At 43.9% G+C, this 11,782-nt stretch overlaps 1 protein-coding gene across 1 annotated transcript; it reads right to left on the reverse strand.

Annotated features, from left to right (window-relative positions):
• Positions 1-1,043: 1,043 nt before the first annotated feature.
• smcr8a (Smith-Magenis syndrome chromosome region, candidate 8a) lies at positions 1,044-11,766 on the reverse strand. The gene is made up of 3 exons (XM_085403338.1): positions 10,576-11,766; positions 7,185-8,945; positions 1,044-4,570 (listed from the first exon to the last, which is right to left on the reverse strand). Exons 1-3 carry the CDS (start codon positions 11,175-11,177, stop codon positions 4,114-4,116), a joined length of 2,820 nt encoding a protein of 939 aa, XP_085259464.1. The 5' UTR covers positions 11,178-11,766; the 3' UTR covers positions 1,044-4,113.
• Between the last annotated feature and the right edge of the window lie 16 nt (positions 11,767-11,782).

The raw sequence follows: 11,782 nt of genomic DNA on the forward strand, positions 1-11,782 counted from the left end.
AGCTCATCTTTGATGATACCAGCCCAAACCAGTACTCCACCTCCACCTTGCTGGCGTCTGAGTGGGACTGCAGCTCTCTGCCCTTTACCAATCCAGCCACGGGCCCATCCATCTGGCCCATCAAGACTCACTCTCATTTCATCAGTCCATAAAACCTTAGAAAAATCAGTCTTGAGATATTTCTTGGCCCAGTCTTGACGTTTCAGCTTGTGTGTCTTGTTCAGTGGTGGTCGTCTTTCAGCCTTTCTTACCTTGGCCATGTCTCTGAGCATTGCACACCTTGTGCTTTTGGGCACTCCAGTGATGTTGCAGCTCTGAAATATGGCCAAACTGGTGGCAAGTGGCATGTTGGCAGCTGCACGCTTGACTTTTCTCAGTTCATGGGCAGTTATTTGACGCCTTGGTTTTTCCACACGCTTCTTGCGACACTGTTGACTATTTTGAATGAAACGCTTGATTGTTCGATGATCATGCTTCAGAAGCTTTGCAATTTTGAGACTGCTGCATCCCTCTGCAAGATATCTTACTATTTTTGACTTTTCTGAGCCTGTCAAGTCCTTCTTTTGAACCATTTTGCCAAAGGAAAGGAAGTTGCCTAATAATTATACACACCTGATACAGGGTGTTGATGTCATTAGACCACACCCCTTCTCATTACAGAGATGCACATCACCTAATATGCTTAATTGGTAGTAGGCTTTCGAGCCTATACAGCTTGGAGTAAGACAACATGCATGAAGAGGATGATGTGGACAAAATACTCATTTGCCTAATAATTCTGCACTCCCTGTATATGCACCTATATTTCCATTTCCTAGCTAAATATAGAGAAATGAGGAGTGACTTGATACTTTTGCACAGTACTACACATTTATATATTTCTTCCAAAAAACATATTCTCAAAAGCAAGATATAATGAAGACAGTTTATCGTCTTTGAATTTTACCAAGATGCTAAACAACAAACACCAGAGACATCAAGGCATGTTCCTTACAAAATCATTTGATCATTAAAGACTGAACCAAATATCACAAGTTAGACACTGACCTGCCCACACGTTCACTTCCTGCAGAGCATGGAAATAAAATCAAGAGGAATCATTTCTGTATTGGTGCAGACTTTTTTCTCCCCACATTATTCATTTACTGGCACTTTCTCCACCCTCAGCCACTTTTCCTTCTGCTGCTCCAGCATTGCAATTAGATGTATTCACAGCTGAACATTTATTATTCATGACACCTCAAACACTGACACCTCTGCCATCACTAAAGCCACTCACGCAGACACAAATCTGCTGGTCTCTGTCCTGCTTAAGGGTGATTTGTAATGCAGGTTGTGCTGGTCTGTCTTTGCAGTTTCTCACAGTAAGGTTCAGCATTATCAACACAATTACAAGTGCTTAATCAGGCAAAAAAATAATTTAATAAATGAATATCATCAACATGGCATTAAAAACATCAAGACATTCACAACGTGCTTTATTCAGGTCACTGGCAAACACACCGCCGTACGGAGCGGAAGACAGCTCAGCACCCCCTCATGATGAAAGGTAGACATGATATGGCAACGTAAGGACACTGAGTGACAACATGTTAAGCACACTGTGGTATGGCTTTTTCAGATTACATTCAGCTTTTTGCATTAGGGAGACATTAGCTACTAAAAAACAAAAAACAAATGCTGTAACATTTGAGCAGAAACAAAAAGTAGCTTTCAAGCGCTTTAAACAGACATCACATGCAGCAAAAGAATGATAATCACTAAGCCCGAACTGCACTAAACGGAAATAATACACTGAATGGAATTTTAAAATTTTCAGATTGCTGTCAATTGTTTTAAAAGCCTTGATTGTAGTTAGAAGACAGCAGACTTGATCCTATGCTGTTTGACCTTTCACATTAAAACCATGCATTCACAAGTACAGTTACCATGACAGCTCCAATCACTGACGCCACAGAACTAGGAACAATAAAATTTAAAGACACTGTCGAGGACGCTTCTTCATTACTGGCCAATATAACTTCAATAATTAAAGTGGACCTATTATGCTTAAAGGTTGAGGAGTCCGAACCCCAGGCTATAAGTGACCTGTAAGTTAGTAATTACAATGAAGGGCACATTTACATTTAGCTAAGCTGCTCTTGCAGTTATGCTAAAGCTTGCGAGCTTTGATTAGAAGTAATAGCAGTTATACTGTACTGTCAGAACACTTTAGTGGCCACATACCTTTGGTATTTCTTTACAGTTTTCCACTTTAGTGTCAATTTCAGCCACTTTCCTCATCTATACAACTATTAAAGAGGATATACTTTGTGCAAACGCTGAAATAAATATCCAGTGTTCTGTCCCACAATAAGCAGACAGCGTAAACTTGTCTGTAAAACCTTAAACTCACTATCTTCTTCTTCTGGATCGAATTGGGAAGTCGTGAAACTGTGCATTTTAATAGGCTTACAGTTTGTTTTCAGAACTTTATAAACGGGTACATGGAGATGGCGCCAGTCACCTGCACCAGATTCTGTAGTAAAAGTCAGGTGAAGAGCAGCCAATCAGCAGGAAGGTGGCTAAAAGGGACAGCTTGTTTCACACACTGGATGAACTAAGGTGCCCAATATAAAGTAAGATAAATACCGACTACTGTGTGAATCATGGGAAGTTACACTACTGGAGCTCAGCAATGAAAGCATGGTTCTGTAAATTAGAATAATAATACAGCCACTTTAAAATGTCTTACTTCTTCAATTGTCCAAACACAAATGTGCACAAATCACAGACAAATGGTCAGAATCAAAAATAACAATAAATACACAACAGAGATTTGTTCAGAACACATCCCCAGCAAAGGTTTGTTAAATAAAGGACAGGCAACTGTCTGAAATCAAACCCCAGATAGCATGAGAAAGAATTTCCTCTCATAATAAAAACTATACAAAACAAAAAGCGTCCTCAAAACTGTTCAGCGTCTGGTCAAAGTCACTTCATCTAAACACGACGAAACCGAAAAGATTATCAGTACAGCGAACACCCCAACACCACGACAGCCTCACACAAGTTTAAGACAACAGTGAAATCGAATACATTTAGGTTAAGAGGCTATAAAATCTTCCTGACTGTGTGAGGAATAATAATAGTGAAAATGCTCAGCAGGAGTGAATACCAACAGGTTTCGGCAGCTGCTGGCTCTATACATGGTTAAATTCGTGTGCAATTACAATACATGCAACTTATCACATGGAGCTGAATGAATCCAAGTTCTTCTAACTTCTTCATGCATGAGCAACCCAGCAGCCCTTAGTGCTCTCATGGGTTAAGTCTAACTCGGTCAAATTCAGACGGTAGCAGGACATTCATCTGTGCAGGAATGTGCTTTAAAATTAATTCATAACAAAGAGAGGATGAAAAATAAGTGTGGATGTGCAAAACGAAGAAAATTAAAGTCTTTTGACCTTTGAAAGTTCTGCGGTGATTTTCAAATAGATAGGAATGTCACGAAAACCTGCTGTAATAAGCCTCCGCGGTGCTAATTAGGTGTCGTAAGCAGACGTCTGTCCTCGATGGGCACAAAGTGTCAGCATATGTGAGGTTGTTCCCATAAGCCTGAAAAACATGTTTACATATAGCGCGAATGAAGTCAAAGCTGACAAACTGCTCCGTGACTGGTAGGTGACACTTAGCTGAGACCGAACCTGCTTGCAAGCTGCCAGCTGAGCACACACGAGCAGTGGCGTCAGATTGAGTTCTGTAACATTTAACAGGTGGGTGGGTGGGTGTGTGTGTGTGTGTGTGTGTGTGCGTGCGCGCGCCAGCCTTCATCCGCTCTGTTGCTCTGCTCGGTGGCTGCATCAATATGCTCCAGATCGAATACACTCAAGTGATCCACTCACACAGTCACAACTCACTCTGTATCCTTCTCTCTGCTCTGAAGGAAAAAAGACAGCAAGGCAGAGAGAGACGGGGAGATGGAGCACGGATAAAACAATAACAAGTGCAGTGAGTTTTGTCCTGAAACTAAACTGACCTTAGACCTTATTAAGATCACATTTGGTCCATTAAAAAGTGAAATATCACAGATGAATTCTGCAAAAATGTAACAATCCTCCTCCCTGTGTAGTATTAGATCTTATATAAAATGCTGGTGGTGTAGTTAAAACTAAAAGACGGTGCTGCTGCACTACTGCCATTGGGCTGTAGGTACTGCTGAGTGATGAGCTGACTGAGGTAGAGCAGTATCTGGCTGTCCTCCTCGCCAAGCCCCAGCTGCTCCTGCAGGAAGCACCGGCGGCGGCTCTCCACGACCTCGGGCCCCTCGGTGGCGCTGACTGGCAGGTGGAGGTGATGGGTGAAAGTGAACAAGAAGGCCTTGGCCGCTAGGTGACAGAGCGTACTCTGTAAGTGGAGGAAGTAGGTGGAGCCCCGGCGGATGTAGGTGCGGTGGTCAGCGATGTTAGTGAGCAGCTGGCCACGATACGGCGGGCAGCGCAAGGTCGTCTGGTCAGCGTCCAGGATGGAGATGTAGCGGCTGTAGCGGGAGAGCGAGTAAAGCATGCTAGAGCCCAGCGGGGATGCGACCCTGTGGGGAAGAGAGCGAGACAGCGATCCCTGTTAGTTCTCCCTCTCTCCCGTTACTCAAAAACAACTAAGGCAATTCTGAATGCTACTCATGAGTCTCATGATAAAAGGAACTATCAGGAGTTCAGACAGCAACCACACTTGGAACATTTCAGGCTCCTGAAAATTCATCTCATTGCATCCTCCCTTATTTTTGGCATCATCACATTGCCTAGCAACTGGCAAAAATTACCTGTGTAGGGTTTATGCACCTATAACACCTGGTAAAGGACAAGGTCATTTTTAATTTTATGCCAATAACACCTAATCTCTAAAAAAAAAACAAAAAACAAAAACGTATGCATGATACATTATGATATCTCTATTTTGCCTAGCAACCACCTAACAGAATATAATCACAGGCCAAACTATACTGTAGCATGTGCATGTAATAGTTAAACCCAGTATGCAAAGGGCTGTATTTGGAAAAACAATTAAACTAATGAGAACAATCTGATGGGACACAAAAATCACATCTGATGTACAGTGCAGCAGATAACTGAAACAATATTTTAAAAGTGGGTAAAAGCACCAAATTAAGGGCTCTGTGGAGCCATTAATTAAAAAACAATCCCATTAGCCATTTGAATTTTCAGTTACACAATTTTCCAATTTGGCCTGTATTACAGTTTTGGAAAACTGCTGTTTTATGTCAGAATTTCAATCACTAGATACATTTTGAAGGTTTTACTTTTGTTTTTTTATATACTGCTAGCTATAAGCAAGACTACAAACTGTCTTCAGAGCAAGAAAACCTAAATGTTACTTTAACAGTCCAAGGACAGCTACAGTTGCACAGAGCTGGGGAGATCAAGGAATTAATTTTTTATCCCTTTGATAGCACCATCAACTGGGTAGCAACTGGGTTTGGATATTTAACTCTCATCCACTTACAATTTATTTGCACGTGACTCATTTAATTTCATGCATTCAGCTGTTTACCTACGTTTTTGATTTGGCTTTTTTTTTTAATATATATTTATTTTTAAAAACAGGCTAACACAGGAAGATGGATAGCCGTTTACGGTCATATAAACAGCCACTTCATATTGGTCTTTGGACAGGTTCAAGCTGACTGATACACCACTGCACTGCCCAGCTGTTTGTTATATACAGTAACTTGTGTAACTAATCTAACTATGCTACCAGGTGTTTGAGATTAGTTAATGTTCTCCCCTTTTCTTGTTTACTTCATTGTAAAGTAACACAGTGAGGAATCTTTGAGTCTTTTTCTGACCAGAATATATATCCTTCAATCTGCATATTAAAAAAAAGAAAAGTAGGATATTTAAAAGTAGAATGGGAGGCAGAGCCTTCAGCTCCCAGGCCCCTCTTCTGTGGAACCAGCTCCCACTTTGGATTTAAGAGACAGACACCTCTTCTACTTTAAAGATTAGGTTTAAAACTGTCCTTTTTGATAAAGCACATAGTTAGGGCTGGATCAGGTCACCTCAATCCACCCTTATTTTTGTCACACTGCAACAGCCTCAAGTTGCTGGTGGATTCCCATGGTGCACTGGGCATTTCTTCTTCACTCAATATGTGTTTACACAACACTCTGCATGTAATCTGCATTGTCAGGGATTGTAACATGTAGTCCTTTTACTGAAAAAAATAATCTCTGGCTTTCTTCAACAATGTGTTTTTGTCCTGTCTCCCTCCCCTTACTCATAACTACTCTTGGCAGATAGCTCCCCCTCCCTGAGCTTGGTTCTGTTGGAAGTTTCTTCCTGGTAAAAGGCAGTTTTTCCTTCCCACTGTTGCCATGTGCTTTCTCACAGATGATTTCCTAATGTTGGAGTTTTCTTTGTATTATTGTAGGATCTTTACCTTACAATATAAAGCACCTTGAAGTGACTGTTGTGATTTGGTGATAGAGAGTTGAATTAAATAGACTGTAATTTTTCTGAGTCTTTAGACTTTTAAAGTTGACTTCTAAATGGAAGATTAATGATTTGTGATTTCACACTAAGATCATTTAAAAAGGCAAGTCTTTTAATAATAAAAGAGTTTATGTACCAATTCTGATACTTTATCTACTTATGAATGATTTCACTGTAGTGTTACATTACCTGCTGCACAGCTTTAGCATTGCACAATTCTGAATGTTATACTTGTTGTGTATGTATCAACTGGATGAGTGTAACAAATACACTCAGTCGCCTTGGATCCCCATCTTGTGTGAATGACTTTGGGGGATTCGCAGCCCACGCTGTCACCAGAAAGATGAGTAGAAAAAGAAGTTCAGGGACAGATGTGCTCAAGGTTGTATTGCGTGTATGCTTGGCTGTGTGAGTCATCAAAGTGTGAGTCACGGGGGATGAGTAAGAGTAGCGTACGGCGCAACACAAACAAGAAAATGTAGAATAAACAGTCACTTCAAACTTCACATTGATGGAGACTTGCTAAGGTTCTGTGAAAAGCAAACTTTATGCTTTATTTAATCTTTGTTAAAAGCATCCTCACTCATTGGTTTGATTTTCCTAGTACTACCCTACCTGAGCTTAGAAAGTATGAATGTCTGTGATTAACTACCTATAATACCGAAGTGCATCAGAGTTTGACTCCATTCATACCTCTGTAATCCAATGAGTTTCCACCTCTGCAGGTCAGTCAGGGTGAAGGGACAGGACAACCAAGCTTGAACCCTCTCTCCACACTTCCCCGGAGCCGGTACGAAGAGAGCCAGAGCCGCCACCAACCGGCGGACTCTCCCCTCGTCTGCTCCGAGCACCACCAGGGTTCTGCCACTCAGCAGGCACCACAGGGCTTGGATGGCAAAGGGGTACTGACGCACAAACCTCAAGGCTCCTTGGCCAGCCTTCTTCCTCTGACGCAAGGTCACCACCGCCCCATAGCCGAGAGGTGACGCGGTCTGATCGGACCCCGTGGAGGCACTCATGGTGCAGTCTGACCCATCCTCCGCCGAAGTACGGGAAACTGCATCTCCAAGGAGGCCGCTAGGCAGCTCCAACCCAGTCACAGGGCTCTCCGAGCACGGAGAGCCGACAGTGTAGTCATCCTGGAGTGGAAGGAGGGCCTGGGGTTCCTGGTTGACCACAAGAGTTTGAGAGGGTTGCAGATGGGAGTTTTGGCAGAGACGAGGCACCGCCTCTGGGGCAGAAGCCTCATAGAGGAAACCCTCCTGGGCCATACAGCATGCTGTGTCTATCGGAGCCAGCAACTCAGACCCACTTACTCCTTCACACTCCTCCTCCCGGTTGGCCTCAAGCTCAGACACCACTTCCAACAAAGACACGGGTGTCTGGTGTCCACCATTCTCACCTTCATCCTCCCCTGCAGTTGTCTCCATCTCTTCACTGCTGCTCTCTCTCTCCAGGTTATGGTTTGGGTCAGGGGTCAAGTCAGAGTCAGGATCAGGATCAGGCGCTTCTGACTTCATACTAACCAGACCCTGCTGCATCTCTGCTAGACCCACTCCACTCTTATCACTGCTGAAGCTTCCTTTGGTCTCCTCTGAGCTCTCCTGGGTTTCAAGAGTCTGGTCTGAAGGAGAGGACTCCAGATGACTCTCCCCAAGTCCGAGCTCACTCTCCTGAGTAACACTGGTCTCAGAAGCCGGGTCTAGATGCTCCGGACGTTCCAGCGCATCCAGCTCATGAGGTTCTGGTGTCAGAACAATAGGAGGCGGATTTAAGAGTACATAATTATCTACAGCATGGTTCACAGCACAGAATGGTCTTAGTGTTCCCAGTTCATCCTCGTCATCATCACTGAGGTCCTCCTCAAACAAAAAGGCAGTGACTCTCTGTTTTCTCTGCAGTGCCTTGTCCAGGCGGCGTGTGTAGAGGTAACACAGGTCACCCCGGAAACTTCTTTCTGTCTCCTTCAGGAGCGCCACAGTGGCCTCATAGAAAGTCTTGTCACACAGCTCCTGCAGGGTCTTCAGGCGCTTGTCAAAACATTTGGCAGATTTAGCTTTGATCAGCTGTGGCGTGTAGGAGAGCTTGCGTTTAACACCCTCCTCCTCATCATCATCTTCACCTTGTCCACGAGGATGACCCTGTCCATCCTCTCCTTTCCCCGCTTTCTCACTGTAACCACAAGGGTAGGCAATCTTGGCGTATTTGTTCAGCAGCTCTTCGCACTCACTCAAGGACTCGTCCACACACTTTTGGCAGGTGACAGCGTGAGGATCCCGTCGTGGACGGCGGTGGTAGGAGCTGATCTGCTTCAGCAAGTCCCTGTGTTCAAAAATGCTCTTTTCCACGTTGGCCAGTTCGTTGGCCTTTTCCACAGCATGAGCAGAGTACATGCTCTGAGGCCCCGCCTCTCTCTGCAGGCCCTCCTCCCGCTGCAGCACAGAGTGAGTGTACCTGAGGAGAGCACAACAGAGATAGTGATCGACCTGTTTTTCACACAGGGATATAAATATTACCTGACACAACAGGATAAGACTAACCCAGCACAGGAAACACTGGATACCTGCAGCTGAGACCCACATCTTGGAGCAGAGTGGGGATCATTTTATTTCTAGCAATGCTATATTTGTGGCTCCAATGATATCTGTATTGATCTGCTAACTGATTTTACCAATACATTAATCAATGGTCAAATGGATTTTTTGACAGCTACAAAATGGATTAAATTCTGTACAGAAATACAATCACAGGCCACTTTACGAGATATAGCTGTTCAAATATCTAATCAGTCAATCAAGTGGCAGCAACTCAAAGCATTTAAGGATTGTTTGAAATATTTCAGAAGCGACTGCTATTACTACTGACTGTGCCACACAAACATCTCTTGGGTTTACAGAGACTGGTTTGAAAAACAGAAAATGTCCAGTGAGCGACAGTTCTCTGGGAGAAAATGTCTTCTTGACACCAAAGGGGAATTTCCAGATGGCAGGAAGGTTACAGCTACTCAAATAACTGCTTGTTACAGCCAAGTTATGCAGAGGAAAGTCACTGAACACACAACATGTACAGCAGCTGAAGACCACACTGGGTCCGGTCAGCTAAGAACAAAAAACTGAGGCTACAGTTTCTTGTTACGTCACAGTCCACCTGAGTGTTGTTGCTTACCATGTCCATCCCTTTATGACTACAGTGATCATCTGATGGCTGCTTTCAACAGAATAACACATCATTTCAAAAAACATTAATCATCTCAAACTGGTTTCTTGAACATGACAATTAGTTCACTGTACTCATACGGCTGCCACAGTCACCAGATCTCAGTGGAAGCTCTCCTGTGGAACAGGAGATTCACATCACAGATGTCCATGCGACAAATCTGCAGTAACTGTGTGATGCTCTCATGTCAATATGGATCAAAATCTGAGAAAAGCTTCTAGCATCTTGCTGAATCTAAACCATGAAGATTTAAAGCTGTTCTGAAGGTAAAAGGGGGGCCAACACGGTGCTTCAAAGATGTGCCTAATAAAGTGTCTGGTGAGGGCACATTGTCGCCGGAGGACAGGATAATCCTCTCACATTTCATTTAGCATTATAGCAGTTTAAAAATATTTTGAAACCTATCAACATAGTATCAATTAAATATCAGATTACTCATATTTTTAATGCCATCATGTTAACATTTTATTCAAATAACAGCTGTGCCAAAGCTCAGCCTCACAGTTCAAATCAAACTAGTTAATCAAATTATATCAAATCAAACTAATCTCTCATCACTTATTTTCTGCTGGCTAAATGTCTAAACACACATGGTTTTTCCTTTAAGGGTTGAGAATCCCCTACCTTCCATTTAGAGCACCTGTTTGTGTTATAGAGTGTCAGTACTCTACAATGACACCCATCCCTGATCCTTCTAGCCCACAGAAACACAGAAGCATCATTCTAGCACACATCAGTAGATCAAGCTGCCAAGAAATCCTGCTCACTGAGAATCTGAATACAACTATCTGATGTAAACTTCTCATTTGGATGAAGTCTTTTTAAACTGTATGTAGGAGAACAGTTAAGGTTGCGCTGGCATTCTTACTCAAGGTCTCGGAGCTTCCTCTGGAGTTCCTTGGCAAATGCCCTCCTGTTCCCGGCCTTCAGGCACTCTGAAGCCTGCGAGAAGCGAAGAGAAAGCTCCTGAAACTGCAGCATGATCTTCTTTTCATCTGCTGCAACGTAGGCCATGCAGAAGGGCCGCACGAAGCCTCTCGCCTCAAGGTCATAAAGGGTAAGGTGATGCACGTAGGCAAATGCCCCCTCTTTCGAGTCGCCCAACACCACCCTGGAGTCCTCCACAAAGCTGAGCCTTGGGTAGCCAGTGCCAGGCGGATGCCCCACGAAGGAGGCCTGGTAGTCCACTGACATGATGCGCAGGGAGAAGTAGTTGAGGTCGAAAGTGCCACAGACTTTGGGATCATCTGGGATAGTAAGGAGAGGCTGTGGGCCCACCTGTTCAGAGAACTCTGAGATGAGGATGAAGTCTTTGGTGAACTTGGCATAGGAGGTTTTGGCCCAGGGGTTGGAGTCAGCCAGAGGATAGAGGGGGACAGAGAACTCCTCTGGGAGAGGCCAGGGATCAGGACTGGTCTGCCCATACTCGTCCTCTTTAGCGAAAGCCACCACATCCGGGGAGCCTATCATAGTGGTGTTTCTAAGCAAGACATGAGAAACACGAGACACGAGTGCAGTTCCACTAATAGCCTTAAAAAACAGTTAAATTGGTCATCCTGCACTCACACAGTCCATAAAGCACCTCGCCAGGTGATGCTGATTAAGCGACTTGAAAGGGGTCCAAGAAAATCAATCTGTTTTATATAAGTCATAAAGCGGGGGGACACAGGTGTCCCTAAAGGCATCTGTGCCCCTGCATAGTTTAGTCCACAGAAGAGGATCGCTTATTTTAAAAAAGAAAGAAAGAAAGAAAGCAGCTGACTCACAGAAACACAAATCAGCGTCTGTGTTAACAAAAGCAATTATCCAGCGCCAATCACAGCGTGCTAGGAGGCATCAGGCCATCCCTGCTGTGCAAGAAGGAGAAAAAAGGATAAAGCTGCTTTAGCGGAGAGCTTGTTCTTTCCTCCTCTTCAAGTCTTCACGTCTGCCCTGTATCACGGTAATTTCTGAGTCCGTGGCTCAAACACCGGGGCCGCAGAAACGCCGCTTACAGCTTGAAGCGCTGCACTGAATTCCCACAGTCGGACACGGACGCCATGTTTACTCAGCTGCTTGCCGCCCGGTCACGTGAT

This window comes from Rhamphochromis longiceps, linkage group LG4, assembly GCF_057381845.1.
Source record: "Rhamphochromis longiceps isolate RC_006_pf linkage group LG4, R_longiceps_female_GT1.1, whole genome shotgun sequence".
Classification (NCBI taxonomy): Eukaryota; Metazoa; Chordata; class Actinopteri; order Cichliformes; family Cichlidae; genus Rhamphochromis; species Rhamphochromis longiceps.